The 22,614-nt window shown below is 53.6% G+C and overlaps 1 protein-coding gene across 1 annotated transcript in view; it reads left to right on the top strand.

The window, feature by feature from the left end:
- Window positions 1-1,511: 1,511 nt before the first annotated feature.
- The window catches only part of TRPV4 (transient receptor potential cation channel subfamily V member 4), a 35,420-nt gene continuing 14,317 nt past the window's right edge, over window positions 1,512-22,614 (top strand). Inside the window, exons 1-3 of the mRNA XM_019757531.3 lie at window positions 1,512-1,649; window positions 15,452-15,867; window positions 18,688-18,860. Of these exons, the coding sequence (XP_019613090.2) occupies window positions 15,482-15,867; window positions 18,688-18,860 (559 nt within the window). The 5' untranslated portion in view covers window positions 1,512-1,649; window positions 15,452-15,481. The remainder of the gene's footprint in view (window positions 1,650-15,451; window positions 15,868-18,687; window positions 18,861-22,614) is intronic.

The raw sequence follows: 22,614 nt of genomic DNA, 5'->3' as shown, positions 1-22,614 counted from the left end.
TGTTGTCACAAATGTTCCTATATCATCTTTTCTTACTGCCGAATAGTATTCCATTGTGTATATATACCACAACTTCTTTATCCATTCATCTATCGAAGGACATTTTGGTTGTTTCCATGTCTTGGCCACCGTAAACAAAGCTGCAGTGAACATTGGAGCACACGTGTCTTTATGGATAAATGTTTTCAGATTTTTTGGGTAGATACCCAGGAGAGGGATTGCTGGGTCATATGGCAATTCTATTCGTAATTCTTTGAGGAACCTCCACACTGCCTTCCATAACGGCTGCACCAGTCTGCATTCCCACCCCAATTTTTTTTATTGTGGTAAAACACACGTAACAAAATCTGCCATCTTAAACCATTTTTAAGTGGACAGTTCGGTGACATTAAATGCATTCACACTCTTGTGCACCCATCAGCACCTAATTTTTCACCTTGTAAAACTGAAACTCTGTACCTAGTAAACAATACCTGTCTATTCCCCTCTCCCTCCAGCTCCATCAACTGGTATTTTTAAAGCACCTACTAAGCACCAGGAAGGAGCTGGTCCTGTAGCAGTAAACAAGACAGACGTGATTCTTGCTTCATGGAAACTGATGCCCATTTTTTCAATGAGAAGACTGAGGTGCTGAGAGGGAGACACTTCCACCTAACCAGTGGCAAGGCAGAGTGTGAACCCAGACATCGGGCACGGAGGCCAAGACCCAGCCTCCTGGCCCAAGATGAGTCACTTCCTCGCACGGGGACCTCAGTTGACCAGACTGTGAGGTAGGGATTGCTGTGTCCACTTTATAGATGGAAAACTGAGGCTTGGATATGATGTGGCGTCTCCAAAAACTGCTCCCTCCATGAGGGGCCGGGGAAGAGAAGCTTTTCCATCTGGGATTCCAGGATCTTAAACAGCTCAGACAGGCTGCTAACTGGCTGGTGGTGAGGAACGCAAACAGAAGAACCCTCATGCCTCCACCTTCCTGACCCCTGATGGAAAGTCCGTCTGCTGGAGGCATTCCTGGCTGGGGGCCGGGCCAGGTTGGGAAGCAGAAGTAATGGGCAGAACTAGTCTGGGGCCCATTTTACAGACAGGCTCTTCTCAAATTAAAGGAAAACAACACGGTGCTTACTCTTCTCCACATTCAGGGGGATGAGGCGTGAGCCCTCAGCCTCAGCGGAGCTAACCCAACTCCCCCCTGAATGAATGAATGAATGAATGAATGAATGAATGAATGAATGAGCAGATACGTGGCTACATTAACGGATGAGCAAGCAGAGCCAGGGTGGTCAAGTCAGGAGCCCGAAATCTCAGGATTCCAACCAGAGCTCTTTCCAAGAAGCGCCAGCACCTCTATCCAGTGATCACGATGCCCGTTTTCCAGGTAAGGAAACTGAGGCTCTTGGTCAGCTCCCCGCAGAGGCAGCGGATCCCAGCGGAGGAGCGGGCACAGGGGCCGCCAGTCGCCTTCCGCGCTGCACTGGCCGGCGGGCGGCGGGTGGGCGGGGTGCAGGCCCAGGGGCGGCGCGCGGCCTGGAACCTGAGCCGGGGGAGGAGGGACGAGGCGGGCAAGCGGGCGCCCAGCCGGCCGCCGGCATTCAGGAAGCGCTGCGCTCCCGGCCGCCGGCGCCGCGCCATCGCCATCCCGCATCCCGGAGGTGAGTGTGGTCTGGGTCCGCGGGGCAGGGGAGTAGCGGCCCAGCGAGGTCCCCTCGCGCTCCTGGGAACGTCGCAGAGGCTCCAAAGGTTCTCTGGGAGCGCTGGAGGCGCGGGGACCCGCTGGGTGCCCTTGGGCTGGGCACCACTTTCCCTTGGGTTCAGTTTTATCACCTGTGAAATGGGCGCCAGCGTGGGCCCTGTGGTTGCAGGTCCGGGGAAGGGAGGTCCCGGGGCCAGGGACCCAAGCTAAGGAACCATAGGCAGGAGGCTCGGCAGCCCACCTTTGGGGGTCACCCCAATTTGGGGGTGCTTGCAACAGGGAGTTGGGATCCTGAGGTTGGCCCTGGGTCTCTAAGCAAGCTGGAGGGAATTGGGAGTCGAACTTACAAAGTCTACTTTTAGTTACTGAGTCCCAGAGAGATGGCTCTTCCCCGAAGAGGCAGGAAAATCTTTGACCTCCAGCTTTGCTGTGGACTCTCCGGAGGTCCCCAAGGACAGGGAGAGACCTCCCACACTCCCCACTTGCGGGGAGACACCAACTACAGACACGTTGCTTGAGCTACTTACACCATCCATTTTGCAGATGAGGAAACTGAGGCTCAGGTCTGGGATGTAGCCAAGTGGAATTTCAACCCAGGGCTGTCCAGCTCCAAAGCCCTCCCCACCTCGCACCTAGGGGGTGCCCTGCAAGTGATGGGGGAGGGGTGGGCCCATGGCTGTTCTGGCTCCGTGACTACAAGGGCCTTGGGTGGGGGTGGGGGTGGGGGTGTGAACCCCTGAAATTCTAAGCACATGTCATGAGTGAGATTTGGTCTGGGATGCTGAGAATTACTCAAGGATTTCAGTTTTGCCACTTTGGCTCTGGGGCAAGAACAGGCGGGTAATTTGGTGACTGCCTTCAGAGGAAGATGAAGAGGTGGCCCTGTTTAGAGAGGTCAGGTAGAAGGGTCAGGACTGGGTCATCTGCGAGGTTAAAAGTAGGGTCTGTGTGAGCCCAGACCCTGCTCTGCCACCCCACTACTGTGTGACCTTGAGCTAGACCCTTCGCTGTCTGGGACAGGTCATCTGTAAAATGGGGGTAGCATGAGGGTGACCCACCCCCAGGGCTGTCGCAAGGATGGGTGACCTGTGAGGTGCCTTGTGCAGTGCCTGGCACACACGCAGAGCTCAGCATTCACCATTATGGTGTTTGTGTGATGGTGGTTGCCCCAAACATCTTAATGGAAGGGCGTGAAAAACAATAACTGGCCATTTCCACGTTTCTCTAGTTCATTCTGTTTGAATAATGGTGGGAACCAGAAAGACTGGGGACCCCTCTTTCCCACCTTTCTTGGTAAATCAGGGTGGGGACTCCCCAGATGGCAAATGGCACTCATGAGCCAGTCAGGTTCAAGTCTGTAAAAACCAGGTGGGGTCATTTTGAAGTGGAATAAGCTGGTGAGAGTAAACCTGGAGTTTGTAGAGCTGAGAAATCGTTCCTTTTGGAGTGTGTGTGATGTGAACAGGAAGGGCAGGGATCAGATAGGCAGGGGCTAGGTCATACCCAGAAGCCCTAAAAGTCCAGGCTGGGAGGGTCATGCGGGATGTGTGGTCTGGAAAGGTCCGTCTGGCTACAAAGTGGGGGCCAGGTGGGGAGGCCAGGCTGCAGGCTGGGGACATCATCTAGGTGAGAGATGGGGATTGGAGAGGGGCATAGAAAGGAGATGTAGGAGGGAGAGAAACACACAAGATTGGCCTCACGGTGCCTGGCACATAGTAGCTGCTCAGTAAATCTCTGTTGCCCTGTTGAGTGACTGAACACATCATTTAGAGAGGGCCTGAGTTCACTGAGCTTCTCATCTGCTCCTGGAAGGGAGGGGGGTGTGTGTGGCCCACATGGAGTTGGCTGCTCTACCCCTCACAAGTCCCTGACCTGCTGTTGGCCTCAGCTTAGTCCCTCCCCCCCCATTTGACTCCAGGAAGGACATTCCAGCCCCCTCCCCAAATCCTAGGGACCCAGGGAACAGCTCCTTTTCTTGTCACACACAGGATCTGGTGAGCCAAGAGAACATTTCATGCCAGCCTGACCTCTGGAATGCTCTGCATCGCTAATTTGGAGTGGAGTTCACCTGTTAAAGATTAATTCAGATCTCTTGAGATGCCTGTGGTCCTGGGCTGCTGCTCTGAACTCTGGGTGCAAGGTTCTGTCTGGCTTTCGCCAACCCTGGGCTGTATTAGTGGTCGTGATGACGGTAGTGAGCCTTTAGTGAGCACTTACTATGTGCCAGGCACTGAGCCAAACATTCTTAGCACATTTGGATACAAAACAATGATTGTAACTGTTTTTGAGAGCAAAACTGAGGTCTGAGCAGTGAAGTCGCTTGCCCAGGGTCTCTTAGTAGGGAAGAGGCAGAGCTGGGATTGGAACTCCATTAGTTTAATTTCAAAATCCATGCCCTTTACTTCTAAAGTGGCCTGTCCCTGGAGTCGTGGGGAAGATGCTCTGTGGGATAGAGATAAGAATCTGAACTGCTCAGACCTGCTGCACCTTCACCAGGGAGCTCAGCCTCAGTTTCCTCATCTTTCAAATGGGGCTCTCAGCAGCCGGCTGGCCCAGCCAGGCACATCTCATGTGTACAATAAATTATATTTCATACACCCTCACCTCCCCCACTCCCAAATGGGACTCTCAGCTCCCACTTTGCAAAGACAGTCAAGGCACATGGACGGGGTTTCCCCACCCTGTCCCCTGGACTTTTCCAGGGTGTGTTTTCCTCTGGCTCATCCCTAGGGCACCCGCTGAGAGCCCCTCCGTGCCAGGCAGGCGAGCGGAAGGTAGCAGGGGCAAAGCTAGACTTGTATTTGGACAAAGGCTGATGCCTTTTCAGCCATGAAATATTTACAGGCAGCAACTGAGTGCCAGGAGCCATCAACGTTTCCTACTTTCATGATTTAATGCATAAAAACCATGGCTGGCGGGGGTCGGGCTACCTGGGTCAGATGCCAGCTCCCAGGGCCTCAGTTTCCTCGTCTGTAAAATGGGGCTATGGTAGTGCCTGCTTCGTGGGCTGGTTGTGGACTGTCTCCAGCACATCACTCTTTAGTTTGTAACCAATGTCTAGTGCCCGATGTTCACTTCAGTGGTGTCATAACCTCACCCCCGCTGGAGGTGGGCAGGGGCGGGAAGGCTGACTCTCATTTTACAGCTGAGAAAACAGACTCCGATGAAAATCAATTAACACATGGTTGTCCCACTCACTGGTTCATGGCAGAGCTGGACCTAGAAGCCAGATCTGAGTGACTCCGGTCCCGTTGGGTCCCTGAAAAGCCCAGTGGCCAGCTTAGCTTCCTTCTTGGAAAGCCACCTTGGACTCACCCCTCTTGGAGTCTGACCCACCTCTGTTCACATTTCAGCTCTGTTACTCACTGCTGTGTTACATCAGGAAGTAGGTTAACCTCTCTGTTCCTGGGTCTGCCATCTGGGGTTTGCTGGAAGTCAGAACTCTACCAGTGTGAGGAGGATCCAGGCACTGCCGGGAAAGCCCCTGCATTGGGTGCTCTTGGGTCCCGAGAGCTGGCACCCTGGCTGGCAGAAATGAGGAAGGGAGACCAGGCCCTCATTTCCACTGTGATTTCCACTTCTTTTCCATCTCAGCCCCTTTCTGAGCATCAGCTTCCCCTTTCTGCCCCGAGCCCTGGTCACTGCTGGCTGTGTGACCCCCAAGGAGGTCACCCCACTCCACCTCTCTGAGCAGGTTTTCTCATCAGTGAGGGTGGGTCACAGAGACCATGCCAGGGGCATAGAAGGCGCTCCATAAATGCTTGCAAGTCTGCTCCAGATGCGATCAGGGAATAGGAAAGTCCACAGGAGGTGGGGCAGGAGAAGGGGGTGACAGGCAGGCCATTGACCAAATGGGAATACTCTTATTTTTCTTCAGTGGTGAGTAATGGCTGCCCTTCCCTGCTGCCCGCCCTGCCTGCCCCCCACACAAAGGGCTGCTCAGTCTCACCAGGAGCCTGTTTTTACTGAGGGTGGAGTGGCCTGGGTTCCACCCAGCTGACCAGGAGGGCTGACCACCTTCTGGGACAGCTCCGTGTGTGTGTCGGCGGGGGGGAGGAATTAGTCCAACATACACCCTGGATGGACCCCACAGGCTCAGGGGAGATCCCAGTGGGCCAACTGACCTCAGGTGGGGACCTATCAACCTGATTCACTCCTGCCTTTCTGTGGCACAGAGGAGGGGTTCAGGCATACCTGTAGACAGAGTGAATAAATGAAAGACGAAGGAAGGAATGAGTGATTGAACAGACAGATCAAGGCAGGGCATCAGAAGAAACCACCTGCTCAGATTCAGGCTCTGGCTCTGAGACTGAGTGAGCTTGGGCAAGTGTCCTGGCCTCTCTGAGCCTCACTTTCTTTATCTGCAAAATGGACTCTTGATAGCTGTTGCCCTCTCAGGGGAGTGCTGGGTCTCATAATAGGTGCTCAGTAAATTATCTGTTAGAGAATGGGAGGGAGGAAATTAGCTAGTTCGTTGTGTAGAGGTTCAGCTTTGGAGATCTGTCTGCCCTAGGGAGAATGACTAAGCTTATCTTGAATTGTTTCATTTGTATCCATGAGTTCATTCGTTCATTCATTGATTCATTGACTGGGTATATCTTGAGCCGCTACTCTGTGCCAAGCCTTGTTCTAGGCATTGGGGACTCATTGGTGACCGAAACAGAAGAGGGCCCTGCCCTCCTGGAGCTTGCATCCATGTTCCCATTATTCCACCCTCAGTTTGTTTGGGCTGCACTTTATGAGGCCCAAACAAACTGAATGTGGAATAATGGGAACATGGATGCAAACTCCAGGAGGGCAGGGCCCTCTTCTGTTTCAGACCAATGAGTCCCCAGTAACAATAACCAAGCAACCCAGTGGTGGGTGCTGTAATTCATTCCATTTTAGAAACAAAGAGACTGGCTCAGAGAGGTGAAGTGATCTGCCTGGGGTCACACAGCTACTAAGTGGCAAAGCCAAGATTCAAACTCCAAGTCTGTTTGGCTGTAGCATCTCAGCTCCTCACCACTGTGCCAGCTTTCCCGTGAGTTCCAAGGGGCATGGCATTTTAGAAGGGAGACCCCAAAGGGATGAACTCAAATGGGTTTAAAAGCAGATGCTTGGAATGCTAGCCACATTCCCTTCCTGCTCAGCAGTGACCTCTGCTGGGTCTCTTGGTCTCTCTGAGCCTCAGTTTGCTCATCCATGAAATGGGATAACAGTAATGCCTACCTCAGATGGGAGGTAAATGTGTAAGTGCTTGGAGCCTGGTAGGTATTGGATAAATGTCAGTTCCCACCTCCATTCCCCCGGATTCAGTCTATTCATCTGGGAATGGAGATAATAGTATCTAATTTCTAGAGTTATTATTTGGATTAAGACAGATAGAAGGTGCTGTGTGAAATGTACCAAGGATGGCAGGCACTGCTGATGGTGGAACTTCAGGCGCTGGCCTTAGCCCTAATTCTAGGCAGTTAACCATAGACAGCAGCCTGTTGTTGGTGTAGGCTGGTGGTGAAGCAGGCTGGGACGGAAGGAGGACCGCAAACTGGTTTTCTGCTGCCTCGGGCTCCCTTCCTCGGCTCCCGCCTGCCGGATGCATTCATTCCACGGTGTCTGCTCTTTCCTCTGACGTGCTCACCTTGGGGTTTTGCACGTGGGAATGAGGTGGAGGGGTATATGAATGGGTGGGTGGGTGTTCTGTGCCCTCTGGGCCTCAGCCTCCCAGCTGGGAAATGGGCCAGTGCCTGTCCTGACAGCCTCCTAGAGGTGGCAAGAGATGGAAATGAGGAAGTGAGAAAACCCTTTCTCCTAGCAGTCACGAGCCCGGCGTTGGAGCCGGGAAGTCTGGGCCCCAGCACGCTGTGCCCTGCCCTCTCTGGGCCCCGTCTCCCAAGCTGGAAATTGAGGGAATGTTAACAATCAAACAGCAGCTGCCATTTGTGGCTGGGACTGTCCTCCAGGAGAGGGGATAGGCCAGGGAAAAGGGACTCCTAAGGTTCCGAGGCCTCCCTCCTCCTGGGCTGGAGCTGAGTAGCATCGCACTCCCAGCGGGACTGACTGAGTCTGAGAGGGTGGACTCCCGGGGCTGTGCTCTGACGGGAGGGGGGAGGCAGGGAAGAAGCAGCTGGAGCCTCCTGGGGCAGGGACAGCATGTGCTTGAGCCCCTGCTGTGTGCCAGACCCTTTACATGTGTTTAATCCTCATGATGTTCCCATGTGTCTCTGAGGAAACTGAGGCTCAGGGAGGGGAAGCCCCTTGCCCAAGAACACTGAGGCGGGAAGGGTTATGGGGACTAATTCTCATACCATACAACTCACCCTTTCAAAGTGTTCAATTCAGTGGTTTTTTAGTGTATTCAGCGTTGTACAGATATCATCTCTATCTAGTTCCAGAACATTTTCATCGCCCCAGAAAGGAACCTCGTACCCCTTATCAGTCATTACCCCCCACTCCCCTCTCCACACAGCCCCTGGCAACCACACATCTGCTTTCTGTCTCTGGATTTGCCTGTGCTGGACATTTCATGTCAATGGAATCCTGTCATATGTGGCCTTAGGGTTGCATGGTGCGCATGTACCCGTAAACCACTGAGCCACACTGCCTCCCAGTGGCTCCCACCCTGGGGCTTGGCCACGCGTGGGTACCCATGGAAGCTTGGGAGGGGGCGGTAGTTGTGTGCATTGTCAGAAGCCCTCCAACCAGGGGCCTGCAGAATGACCGAGTCTATGCTGTGGCCACACTGGCCTTGCCCTCTGTGGGCCCAGTGAGTCACCCCAACCCTGCCCTGTCTAGGCGGTGTGAGTTTGAGGGGGGCACCCTCCTGGGTAAGGGGACCTGACAGGACACTGGGGCTCTGTCTACCCTGGACAGGCGGCCACTGTGCAGCAAACAGGAAATAGGCTAGGCTGAGATCTGCTAGGTAAATACAGGCTGGCCTGGGAAGGTGCCCGGCATGGCATGATGCCCCCTGCTGCTGCGGCTGGTCAGGGAACCTGGCAGGCAGGAGGTTTCATTTGGCCAAGGGGCTGAGCTCCCAGCCGGCTGCTTCCAGCGGCGGCTGCTCCAAGGTGGTGGCCGGATCCCAGTCTCTGGGCCCAGCCACTCCACCCTCCCTGGTCCTCAGTCGGTTTGTTCACCCATCGTCTAATAATAATAATATAATGATAACGATGACACTAATAAGAGCCATTCTTTGCTGAGTACATGCTCTCTGCCAGCCACTGGGCTCAGTGTGTCACACACTATCTCATTTAACCCTCACAACAGTCCCCTGCGGTGGGTGCTGGGACCATCTCCATTTACAGGTGAGGAAACCGAGGCACGGGAAGGCCAGGTGACTTCCCCAGGGTCACATAGCTTGTGAGTTGGCAGTCAGTCTGCCTCCAGGGCCATGGTCCCCACCACCTACCCTGTTCCACTTCCTCCACCCCCTCCTTCCACCCTTCCCTTCTTGAGTCCCCTGGTCCTTGTAAAGTATCCACGCAAGACACAGGTCCTAGGGCCACACGGGTCCGAATCCTGCTCACCCCTCTCAGGAGCTGGGCACACTGGACGAGTGACTCGACCTCTCTGAGCCTCAGTTTCCTCCCCTGGAAGGTGGGGGCGTTGGACAGGCCTGGTGTTTTCTCTCTGGCACCAGCAGATCTCAGGGTCCTGTCCTCCTAGTCCCTTCCCCAGCCACCCCATCTCTCCCAAACTGACCTGGAATGCCAGGCACTCACAATAACGTTGATTCTGGTATCGGTGGGTCCACAGGGTGGAGGGGGAGGAGGAAGGAGGAAGTGTACTGGGTCTGTCTGAGAGCCCCAGACCTTCTCCCCCCCCACCCCCGTCTGCCTGCCCCCTCCCAACCCACTCACCTGTCTTCCTTCCTGAACCTTTTTTCTCACCTTGCGTCAGGCCACACCATCCCTCAATGCCCCCTGCACTTTCTCACCCCCACACTTTGACCTGCTGTCTCCTCTGCCCTCCTGTCTACTTCTTGTTGTCAAGCCCCAGCCCATCACCCCTCCTCCTTGCAGCCTCTCCCTGTCCCCATCAGGATGAGTGTCACTTGTCCCCGCCTGTGCCCTGGACCGTCAGAGGCCCCTGGTCTTAGAGTGTAAGAAAGCAACTGTTTTTTTTTAATGTCCCTTTCTGCCTCGGCACAGTGCTAAATGCTGGGGGGACAGCAGACCCAAAATGGACCCTACCTTGGGGAATTAAACTTCTAGAGGAGAAAAGATAAATAAAAGAATAATAAAAATGTGAATCATGGAAACTGCTCTAAAGGGAGACACATGTTGCTCTGAGAGTGAACAACTGGGAGGTCAGGAAGGCTTTTCACAGGGAGCGTTGGTTAAAATGAGACCTGAAGAGGGGCGGCCGGATGGCTCCGTTGGTTAGAGTGTGAGCTCTGAACAACAGGATTGTCAGTTCAATTCCCACATGGGCCAGTGAGCTGCGCCCTCCACAACTGGTAGATTGAAGACAACGAGCTGTCGCTGAGCTACCAGAGAGGCAGCTGGATGGCTCAGTTGGTTAGACCACCAGCTCTCAACAACAAGGTTGCCAATTCGATTTCCGCATAAGATGGTGGGCTGCGCCCCCTGCAACTAAAGATTGAAAATGGCAACTGGACTTGGAGCTGAGCTGCACCTTCCACAACTAGATTGAAGGACCACTACTTGGAACTGATGGGCCCTGGAGAAACACACTATTCCCCAATATTCCCCAATAAAATTAAAAAAAAAAAAATCCTCAACCTGGTAGGGTTTATCCATATATATTAAAAAAAAAAATGAGACCTGAAGAAAGGGAGCCAGCCAGTGGAGGAAGGAGCCAGGTAGGCCCGGAGTGGGGAAAAGCCATCTGCCTTCCTAGACTTTCGTGAGCTTCCACCCTTTATGTTCCCCTTGGGTGCCTTGCAAACAGGTGGCACTCAACGGATGCCTGTTGGAGTGAATTAATCCCAGGAGGGAGGGAACAAGGAAAAACCAGCTCCCTGGAATTCTTCCTCCCGGGGTGGAACAGCCCCCACAGGCCCAAACTTGTCCCCAGATTTAAGCAGCTTTCCTTGCTCATGTGATCAGGAGGATGGGATTTGACAAGTGTGTGCCAGGGTTTCCATGAGATCAGGCAAAGCTGCAGGGGTGGGTGGGTGGGTACTGGTGAGGTCAGGGTGGGCCCTTCCACCCTGCACAGTCGGGGGCGGGCCAGGGGGGTGGAGCCGGAGACTCCCTCATCCCCAGTTGAATCCAGGATTCTCAGAGAGAAGGCAGCTGTCATTCACTTCGTCATGCAATTTGCTGTTTACTGAAGGCTTCCTTTGTGCGAGGTGCTTGACTCAATTTGTAGACTTCTCACAATAACCCCATTAAGATCCCCACTGGTAGGTGAGCAAAGTGAGGCTCAGAGAAGCTCAGTAACTTGCTCAAGCTCGCCCAGCTAATGAGCGAAGGGCCTGGGAGTCCACCTCCTGATCTGTCTGACGTCAAAATGCTCCCTCTTTCCATGCCCCACCAGCTCCCGCCAGGTGAGGAGTGGATTTGGCTGCCCCGACTGAGTCCCCAGGGGCCATCAGAACAGAATGTGTGACCTCCCAGATGTCCCTGTTCTTAGAGAGCGCGGAGCCTGTCAGGGCAGAGAGGAATGCTTGGGGACTCTGGCTCAGCCCTGTGTCTCCTCACCTTACTCGGGAACCCCTGCACCTCTTAACTCAGCCTCTCCCGAGCCCTCTGGTCTCCGCAGCTTTCAACACCCTCAGATAGGACTGCTTCTTGCTTTGTCTGGCTGTTGACTCTGTTTCCCCGCCAGAAGGTCCTCGCCAGGAGGGCAGGGGTTTTTCTGTCTTGCTCCCATCTGGGTCCCCAGTACCTGGCACACAGTAGTTGCTCAATAAATTCTTGTTGGATAAATGAATAGATGAATGGTTTCTAATCTTGCTCCTTGGGCCCTGAGATTCAGATCCTCCCTTCCGTCCATCCTGCCACAACTACCATCTGTGCGTGGACTACAGTCTAGCGTATGTGTATATTCAAACACAGGGTTTGGACACCTAAAACAAAAACATTTGAAATCCACTGCTTTAAATGAATGCAGTGGTGACACAGCGTGTGTGGGGGTGTCAACACTCATGTAAACGTCCCTGATGGAGCCCCTGATGCTCGCCTGGTGCCACGAAGAAGCATACAGGACAGGACGCTCACAGGCCGAGGAGAAGCCCCAGGACTCTGCCTCTCCCCCAGCTGTCTCCCCCCTTCCCTCCTAAGTCTGGCAAGTGTTCGGAATGTGTAATTACAGCCTCCAGGGCAAATTAGAACAGGGAGGAACTCTTTCCCCGACCACAGAGAGCAGGGCAGTGTGTGGGGAGGGAATTGCCACCGTGCAGTGTGTGTGTGTGTGTGTGTGTGTGTGTATGTGTATACACGTGTGCACTGGTGTGTACACATGCGTGGGTGGTGTGGTGTGGAAGGAATCCAGGGTTAGGATCCAGAGGCCATTTGCTCCTGGGTGGCCTCTCAGAGCCTCAGTTTCCTCAGCTATTCAACGAGAGCAGCAGCCCAGCTTTGCTCACCAGACTCGGGGATTAACTGAGGGCATGGCTGGGAATTTGGTGAATTTTAACGTGGTCATGAACGCCAGGCTGTAGTACTACCTATATGTGCATAGGAAGGGGGGTGAGGAGGGCATAGGGTGCTGATGGTGAAGAAGGCATTTTTCAAGGGCTTAATAAGTACCCAAGAGACACCTGACCTGCCTTATGTCCTAGCAGTTCTACAGGATGGATGCTGGTATTGCAACCCTCCTTTTAGGTAGGGAAACTGAGGCTCTGAGAGATTAGCATGGGCTGGTAGTAATTATCCTTACCTCCCAGGGCTGTTGTGCAGCTTGAACAAGACACTGTGAGGGCTCAGCATGGCGCCTGCCACTCAGGCTGTGTCCCCTGTCAACGGAGGGGTTTGGGCAGCCCAGGCTCTGCAGCCAGCTGCCCAGATTTGAGTCCTGGCTCTGTTGCTAACCTGCTGTGTGGCCTCAGGCAAGGCACTTACCCTGTCTGAGCCTCCATTTCCTCCTCTGTAAAATGGGAATGGTAGCAGTGCCGACCCGCAGGGCAGGTTTTCCAGCCTCAGCACTATTGACCTTTGGGCTGGATCATTCCTTGTGATGGGGCCTGTCCTTGCATGGTAGGCTGTTTGACAACATTCCTGGCCTTGGCCCACGAGATGCCAGTAGCCCTCTCTCCCCTGCACAGTGTGACAACCAAGCATGTCCCCCGACACTGCCCAGTGTTCCTGGGGAGCAGAATGGCCCCCACTGGGAACCGCTGGTCTAGGGTTGCAGTGGGGATTGGGCGAGAGCACAGTGTGAAGCACGTAGGCTGGTGCCAGGCACAGAGTGAGACCAACATAATCCTGATGCTGATGGATGTGCATCTCATAATTATTATTTCCTCATAATTAAAATGCCCATAATGATCACCGTGTGCCTTGCCCAAGGCTATGAACCATGAGTAAGTGGCTGGGAGGCTAGCTGACTTCAGACCCACAGTAGTGGAGCCCCCCAGAAACCCTGGGTGCTATTTGGGTTGGAATTCCTTAGGGTGCAGGCCCTCCTGGCTGCTTCCTCTGGCCTTGGGAGCTCCCTGAGCTGGGGAGTGTCCATTAAGCCCCGCCCCAGTGGGGGAAGGGGCGACTTGGGAAGGGGTGCTGTAATTAGGAGGGTGTTGACAGCAGAGTCATGTGCCCAGTGCCTCCTCTCCCTCTCACCCTGGCATCCCCAATGAGGCAGACAGGGCTGTGTCCAGGGGAGTCTAATTCCCCCCTCAATGCCTGTACCTCCAACAGATACCCCTCCCTGCCTCAACATGCCCCTCATTCCTGCAGAACAAAGCCCAAACTCATGCCGCAGCTACTAGGGGCCGAGGATCCAGGTCTCCCTCTCCCATCTGGCAGGTGGATGGGAGCTACTGTCTTCTGTGGTCCTACTAGGTACCAGCACTGAGTGGGCGCTTCAAATTCCTGAAGTCACTGGTATCTCCCAAGAACTCTAGCAGGAGATGTGGTCACCCCAGTTTTACAGGTGGGGAAACCAAGGCCCAGAGAGAGGAAGTGATTTGCCCAAGATCACACAGCTGCTAGTTACCATGGCCAGGAAAGAACCAAGTATATCTGATTTCAGAACCTGTGCTCCTAACCTTTCTTCTTCCTTTGATTAGAATCACTGACAGCTCAGAATTTAATCCCAAGGTCAGCAATGGACGTGCCTGATCTCATTTAATTCTTCCCGCAAACCTATGAAAAAGCTACTACAATTGTACCCACGTCACAGATGAGGAAACTGAGGCTCAGGTAGCTAAATAATAGGTAAATGGCAGAGCTGGGGTTAGAACCCAGGCCGGAATGACTGTAAAATCCAGGCTCCCCTTCCACACTGGTGCCAAGTGGGACTAGTTCCTGGACAGAGCAATGAAATGTGTGTGCCCTGCTGAGCCCACCAAGAGAGGCCTCTGGCAGTGCCCCCATTCCCTCTGGCCCAAGCCTTCCCTCCTGGCAGCCACAGAACAAACAAAGTGGGAACCTGTCTTTATTTGTTCCTCTGCTAATGTGTCAGGCAGGAGGCAGACATAGAAAAGAGTGCTTCTCAGACATCTCCCTACAGCCTGGGTGGCATGGGGAGTTCCAGGCAACTCACCCTCAGTGCCCAGCCCCACCTGCCCAGCAGCCTGCTGCAGAGGGCAGGGGGCTACCAGCCAGCCAGCCGGGTCTTGCCCCTCCCTGCCCTTGTTCCGGGCTGAACGTTGGGACTGGAACCAGAGAGACCTGTGTTCAAGTCCAGCTCTTCTCCCTCTAAACTGTGACTGTCTTTCCTGAAGCTCCCGTTTCCTCATCCAAGACATGGAAACAAATAGTACCTTAGTCGTAAGGTCATTTGTCTTGTAGCACCCTTGTAGGTATTGGGTATGCAGGAGTGAACAAGACAAAAGCAGCCTAAGAAATTAACTAATCCTGTGAACAAATGGTCAGGGAGGGCTTCCCAGAGGAAGGGACAGTTGAGTTGGGAACCCAGGAGGGTAGGAGTTAACCAGGCAAAGGGTGGAGGGGAGGGATTGGCACTTGGCACTGGAAGCAGAGTTTGTGGCTGGGGGAAGTCAACTACAGTCTTGGAGCATTGCTTCCCTAGTCTGGAAAATGGGGGTCATAGGAATGGTGCTAGGTGAGGAAATTTAGGACTTCTGGGTTCACTACTGAGGGACACAGGGTTCACAGGATTTTTGTAGCACCTACTGTGCCTGAGGCATGCAGTTAATGGTTATATTTTATAATAGTAGGTTCTGACTGTCAGGCACTGTGCTTTGACGGCCCCATTTTACAGGTGAGAAAACCGAGGCTGTGGAATGTTGACTTGCCCATCAATCACACGGTTGCTCAGTGTGGAGCCTGGCTTTGAACCCTGCTTTGTGGAGCTCCGAAGCTGGTTAGGTTGTTCAGGAGTCAGCTTCAGGCTCCAGGTTTGGGGTCCCAGTGTGATTCGGAGGCCCTTCCTCCTCCAGCAAATGCCCAGGGTAGCTGGACCCGCGACTGACTCACGTTTCCAGGGCCCTGAAAGAGGCTCCTGTTGCAGCTCCTGCCTGGGGCTGGCGGCCAACCACATCTGGGAGTGGCTACCCCACACCCCTGTCATTACAACGGTGGCTTTGAAGCAGCTGGCTGCAGTGCTGTTTGCCCACGTGGGAGGGGGCTTCCTGGAGCCCCCACCACTGGCCGGGCTCTGCCTGACTCTCCTGCTGTTCCGTTGCAGGCCAAGCAGTGCAGACAAATCGGGGTCAGCATGGCGGATCCCAGCGAAGGCCCCCACACTGGACCTGGGGAGGTGGCCGAGCCCCCCGGGGATGAGAATGGCACACCTGGTGGGGAGGCCTTCCCCCTCTCTTCGTTGGCCAACTTGTTTGAGGGGGAGGATGGCACCCCCTCACCCTCACCAGCCGATGCTGGTCGCCCCTCTGGCCCAGGCGATGGGCGACCAAATCTGCGCATGAAGTTCCAGGGTGCCTTCCGCAAGGGGGTACCCAACCCCATTGACCTGCTGGAGTCCACCCTGTACGAGTCATCGGTGGTGCCTGGGCCCAAGAAGGCACCCATGGACTCACTCTTTGACTATGGCACCTATCGTCACCACCCTAGTGACAACAAGCGGTGGAGGAAGAAGGTCATGGAGTGAGTATTCCTGGCTGTCTGGCCAATGGTCTCCCCCTCTGTATTGAATTTGTCTACCCATCCACCCATCCACCCATTCATCCATCCATCCATCCATCCATCCACCCACCCACCCACCCACCCACCCATCCATCCATCCATCCATCCATCCATCCATCCATCCACCCACCCACCCATCCACCCATCCACCCACCCACCCACCCATCCATCCATCCACCCATCCACCCATCCACCCATCCATCCATCCATCCATCCATCCATCCATCCATCCACCCACCCACCCACCTACCTTCTCCTGCTGGCACACTTCCCAGCTGCCCCTCCTGGGTCTTCTCCAAGTATCACCTTCATTCCTGGGCATCTGGCGGCTCTCCTGGGGCTCGGGGAGAGTTCAAACTCCAAAGCATTCACGCTTTCTCTCCTATGGAGACCCGGCTGAAAGAAGAGAAGGAGAGTGGAGATAAGTCCCTGGGTGTAGTAACAGCACATGGCCATCTCAAGGATGCGTTAGACAGGGAGCTTCCAATCCCCTAGATCACCTTGTGTGGACCCCATCCTCCCGCAAGTGGGTTCTGCTTAGCTGACTCCTGCAGCCTGGACTCCAGACTCAAAGGCATTTCCCCAGCATCTTCCTGTGGCTTGTGTGGCACTCTGCAAACACAGGCTCATAGGGTTCTGTTTCCAGCATGACCCTGGTGTTTGCCACCTGCACACCCCCTGCTTTATGAGACTGAGCCCTCCTTCCTGATCCTGTAGGGGGTCCAGGGACTTCCCCAAGCTTTTGGCAATTTAGGGGAGGGAGTGGGGCTTACAGTCTGATCGTCACCTCTGCTCCCAGCCTCTGCTCCTGCTGAACTAGTTCAGTTTGTGATCCTTTCTAGGTCCGGACACTGCTGTCGCTAATGTACTCTGAATTGACCCAGACTTAGAAACCAGCCCCTTTCCTCAACTCTTGCCTTCATTAACTGCTCATCCATTCATCCAGCGACTCATCTTTCCACCTGTCCATCCATTTATTTGTCCAATCCATCCATCCATCCATCCGTCCGTCTGTCCTTCCATCCATCCATCCATCATTATTCAAATATTTACCCATCTATCCGTCTGTCATCTATCCAGCCTTTCACCCACGGGAACCCCTAAACACCCCCATCAGGCCTCTGTGTGTATCTGGAGGCTTGTCTTGAAGTCTAGAGATGTCCTGTTGTTACCTGGTCCTCCTTTGTCCTCCTTGCTGGTCCCAGACTCCTCTATGCCCTTGGATGAAGCCCATTCACCTTCTCAGTCCTTGCTTGGTCAAGAGTTGTCCCCTTTATTTATTCACTGAGTCACTGACTCAGTGAATATTTTTCCAGCACCCACCATGTGCCAGGCAGTGGGGTTGGTTGGCCCTGGGGCTCCAGGGGTGAGCCAGACCAGATATGGCCCTACTCAGGTGGCACCTTCCATTTGGAGGGTGAGACAGGCAATAAGCAAGGAAGTAAACATGTGACTATACAGTTCAAGTTGGAGGAGGTGCTGAGATGGGAGAGGGGAGCTGATTCAGGAAAGGTAGTCCAGGAGGGCTTCTTGGAGGAGCTAACATTTAAATCCAAAGCTGAGGGATGTGAAGGGGCAGCCACACAGAGGAGCAAAGCGTTCTAGGTGGAGGAAAGGAACAGGGCCTCATACTCACCCACACGGTACTAAATGATCTGCACGACCTCTGCTCCAGGTGGCAACAAGCCCAAGGCAGCAAAATGCTCCAGTGTCCCCATCCCTCCAAGGTCCTGTTGGAAGTTGGTGGGCTCCATGTCTCCCCTTCCCTTCCCTCAGACCCCTCCTTCAAGGCCCCAGACAGTCAGGGCCAAGGGCTTTGGAAGGGTGGTGGAGGAACTGAGGTGTGGTGAGCAGCTGAGGTCCTCAGAAACCCCAAAGGCCACCTTAGTGAGGTCTGAGGCAATGGTGTTCTTTTCATTTCATTTTTTCTGGCGCAAAGATCAAATTTCAGGAGCAGGTCATTTAAATGTAGGCTCCACAGGTGCTCTCATTAGGGGTTGTATCAGTCGTTGTGCCCCCATCAGCGAGAGAGCACTTCTTTCCCCTTCCCTGCGCACCACCGGAGGGCTCTCTCGGCCCCTGTGGCCCCTGCCCATTCCCCCACAGCCTGCCCTGGCCTCGGTCTCCCCTTCCCCTCCGGTCTGCCTCCTCTCTGTCACGGCACACTCTCTGCTCCTGTCCTCGCCTTGTCTCCCAGTCTTTCTTACTGCAGCTCTGTATGTGCCAGGCACACAGTAGGCGCTAAATAATAACAGTAATACCAGCTGACATTTATTGAGTGCTGCCTGTGTGGTGGGCCTTGGCGTAGGCACCTCTGTGCATGGCTCCTTTTGTCTCAAATGTTTTTTGAAGGAATAAGTTAATGAGTGAATGGTTGAATAAATGAGTGAGTTGCTTTGACTTCGAGTCTGGTGTTCCTCCTTTATTTTCTCACTGTCTTTGTCTCCTTCAGTCTGTCTGGCTTAGTAAGTATTCAATAAATCACAAAGGGAAGGGTGAATGGATGGATGGAAGGATGCATGGATGGATGGAAGGATGGAAGGATGGATGGATGGGTAGACAGGCTTGTGTGTTTCTGTCTGTGTCTACCTAACACCGAGTAGGTATTAGGTAGAGTGTGATGGAGAAAACGTTCCTTTGTGTCTCCAGCTGTCTCTCCCTCTCAGTCTGGTCCTGCCCTAGAGCTCCGGCTGCCCCTCCTCCATTGCTAAGGGTCTCAGGGATGGGATGGTGGGGTGGGCAGGGGATGAGCCCTCCCAACACCCTGCCTTCCCCCTCCAGGAAGCAGCCACAGAGCCCTAAAGCTCCCGCACCCCAGCCGCCCCCCGTCCTCAAAGTCTTCAACCGGCCCATCCTCTTTGACATCGTGTCCAGGGGCTCCACCGCTGACCTGGAGGGGCTGCTCCCCTTCTTGCTGACCCACAAGAAGCGCCTGACTGACGAGGAGTTCCGGGGTGAGCCACCCAGGCAGGGATAGTGGGTAGACCAGCCGGGGAGGGGGGAGCGGCCTAGCATTGGGGACCCCAATGCTAGGGAGTCTGGTCCTGTGTGTCCATTACTATATTACTTAACTTCTCTGGGCCTTTGTTACCTTTATTCATTCATTTATTCAGCCTTTATTTATGAAAAGGTCAGTGTAGTACCACGTTTCCCTGAAAATAAGAACGGGTCTTATATGAAGTTTTTGCTCCAAAAGACACATTAGGGCTTATGTTCAGGGGATGTCATCCTGAAAAATCATGCTAGGGCTTATTTTCCAGTTAGGTCTTATTTGGGGGGAAACATGGTAGGTAAGCAGATTTTACCCACCTCAGTTTAAATTCCACCCCTTAAGGGATGTGTGGCCTTTCTGAGTCTGTTTCCTCATCTGTAAACTGGGGACTAATAATAGCATGTACTGGCCTCTGAGAAGAGAGAATTCCACAGTGCTGAGCACAAAGCAGCTAGGGTCCCAGGAGCCATACTCTGGGGGGAGCTGGGGGGGGGATGCAGGCATTGGGGCCAGGGTTCCTGCTTCTGCATCTAGGCTCTGCCCCATCCTGCCCAGCTTTTGGGCTCCCCTCCCTTAGGCTGAATCCCCAGTCACCACAGCCCTGGGACTCCCCCAACTTGGAGAGCTCGGCCTCCAGCCTTGTCCAGGCTCCAGACACCCACCTCAAGGCACGAGCTCCCTCCACTGCCCCAGGCCTTCCCTGTAAATCCAGGAAGTTGGCCTGTGAGCCCCTCAGCCCAAGCCAGCCACCTACTATGTGCCAGGTACCAGGTGAGCCATAACTAACTGGCCAAACGACACCACAGATCAATATAAAATGTCAAGAATTGTGTCCCCTGCTCCAAAGGAGGGTGTATCTCAGGAAGCCCGGCTGTGGTCTACCTTCGCGGCTCTCTCAGGGCTGTCAAAGCTTCGGGGAGGTCAGGAGGGGCCGTTTTTCGAGGCGCAAGGTACTTGAAATAAATTAAGTGCCAAAATCTGTGACCGAATCTGTGGTATGTTTTGCACATATACCTTTATCAACCCGATTCTCTGAGCACCAAAACAATACAATGCAGTATCATCAATGCCGTCAGAAAATTTTAAAAAATTTTAATTTGTAAATGACCGTATTTATAAAAAAACAATCATTCGTGGTGCCCCGCCAGAGGACGTCACCTCGTTTGGGGCACACACTTAGCATTGTGGGAGGATGGGGCTCCTACCTGCCCTCAGAGGGTCTCAGAGTCAGTGTGAATAATCTCCTTGTATGTAACCCCTGGCCAAACGGCCCCTCCTCGCTTCCCAAGTTCGTTAGGCAAAAGTGGGGAGCCTTGGGGCAGAGCGAACCCCTGTGAAATGGACCGTGCAGCCTGTGCCTTCAGTGGACAAAGGAGCACCATGTAGGGCTTGCCAAGGCTCCTGGCTTCTGAGTTCCGGACGGAGTGGGGGACCCTTAGCCTAGGCTGGGAACCCCCAGGCAAGTGTGTGTCTGTGCATGAGTGTGGGCGGGAGACTCTAAGTAGGTTTGGGGGTGTCCTTGAAGTTGTAGAGAATGTGTAGAGGGGGATTTACCATGAGGCCTGTTAAGGAAGTTTCAGGGCCCCTCACTTTCGTTCTCTGGCTTCTAACGCCCTGGACCTATTTTTGAATTAATAATTGTGTTTGTTTTCATAAACAAGACCCCCACATTGTGTAAGCCTCAGGCCCCACAAAACCTAGATCTAGCCTGGATTTCTAGCCAGAGGCCCAAGAGCTCATCTGTGACACTCGCTCACCCCCTACTAAAGTTTGACCACGCCCCTACTTCAGCCGCCCCGCCCTCTCCTGTGGGCAGAGACACTTTGCCACCTGGTGGTTGAATCATGCAACTGCATGTCCCCATTTTTGGGAAGATGCTGTTTTTGGCATCTCATCCCAGGACCTAGGCTGGCAGCCTCCCACCCCGCTATAGCCTGGGTCTGGGGTTGTGGAATCCCAAATCCAAGGTCTAGTTCCATGCCCACATAAACCACTTTGGGTTACCTGTGGTTTGGAAATTCCTGTGGTACCCAACTTACTCCTTCATTGAATGTTATTAACTCAACAAATGGTTATTGGGCACCTACTATGTGTCAGGTGCTGCGTGCAGGCCATGGGGTGAGTGAAGTAGACATGACCCTGTCTTTAAGTTGCTCACAGTCTCCTGGGTGAGACTGACATTGAAAGAAATGCACAGTTGCAAACTGTAATGTGTATCAACAAGAGGTTTTATTGGTCAATTTGACCTAGCCAGAAAAATCTGGGAGAACTTCCTAGAGGAGGTGACACTTGAGTCTGAATGAGTTGCAGTTAACCAGGTGAAAAGAGGGAGGTGAAGAAGGGTGAAGGCAGAGGGTGAAGAAGCAGCATATGCAAAGGCCCTGTGGCTCACTGTGCTCAGAGTTATACTTGTAGTGACCACTCTGGCTGCAATGTGGACTGAAGGAAGACTAGAGAGACGGGGGGAAACCAGGCAGATGCCTTGGGCACGGGGGAGAACCAGTGGCTGGGCCAGGATGGTGTCAGTGGAAAAGGAGAGTGGAGGAGGGATTGGAGACATAGGAGGTAAAATCAATAGGACACGCTGGGGGTGGAGTGGATATGGGGGAGAAGGGTGGACAAGGGCAAGAGTGATGCAAAGGTTTTTGACTGGCTGGGGACACCATCCTCAGAGCAGGGGACATAAGCAGGCTGGGAGTGGGTTTTGGGAGGGAACGATGATGTCAGCATGAAGAGTTGCGAGTTGCCTGACAATTAGAAAATAAGTAGAAAACAGACTGAGGCCACTTTGAGGTTCGAGCTGAGTGTGGGTGTGTCTGGACAAAATCCCCAGGGCCTTGGCCAGCATTGGGGCAGCTCCTCTCCCACCTACATAGGTGGGGAACTGGAATTTGTTATTCATTCAAGAAATAGTTGTCTGGTGTTGGCGCTAGCTGGGCACCATGGGTGCAGCAGGAAGCAGCCAAGAATGAGGCCTGTCCAAGTGCCCACACTCCTGGGGCGCTGGGACTGGAAGTCAGGTCTCCACGGGTCTTTTGGGCTCTCCCCACTGATTCCCAGCATCTAGGGCGGGGTTCCTGAAGCATCTCCTGTGGAATAGTAACAGCAGCAGTAGTATTTATTGAGGACTCCTATCTGCCTGCACTGGGCTCATCAACAAACATCTGTTAGCGCGTTTGTGGCCTCAATTTAGCTAGAAAGGAAACTGACACACAGAAAAGCCTGCACAGAAATTGGGAGCAAAGCCAGATTTGAACCCCAAGGTGCCTGGCTCCAGAGCGGACCCCTCTATCCACACCTGCAGTTTCTGCTTCTGCTCCCATTCCTGCATTGGACCATTCCCGAGGCCCCCCGCATGATTTTTGCCCCATGCTTGATTCACAGGGGTTTTCTTTTTCATTACTCATTGTTTTAAGGTATAAATCAACTCATATAGCCATAAAAATTAATACAAGGGAAAGAAAATTGCAAAGGGACATTAACAAACATTAGTGGCAAGTGTTAAGGACCCATTAGTAGCAGAGACTGACTTTATGAGCGAGATTTGATGATGGGATGAAACCTTGCTCATGGCGGGACTTCAGTGTGATTATTGCTGCATCTGTGGAACCTCCAAAGTCCTCTCCCGCCCCTCCAAAGGGAATTCACGACCAGAGTGGCAAGCAGTCCGTACTTTGGGGAACACCGCACCCCCTCTGCTCCCCTCTAGGGGCACT

The sequence above is a fragment of the Rhinolophus sinicus genome, chromosome 9, assembly GCF_057876585.1.
Source record: "Rhinolophus sinicus isolate RSI-liver-muscle chromosome 9, RSI-T2T, whole genome shotgun sequence".
Lineage (NCBI taxonomy): Eukaryota > Metazoa > Chordata > Mammalia > Chiroptera > Rhinolophidae > Rhinolophus > Rhinolophus sinicus.
This window is presented reverse-complemented; position numbering and strand designations above follow the sequence as displayed.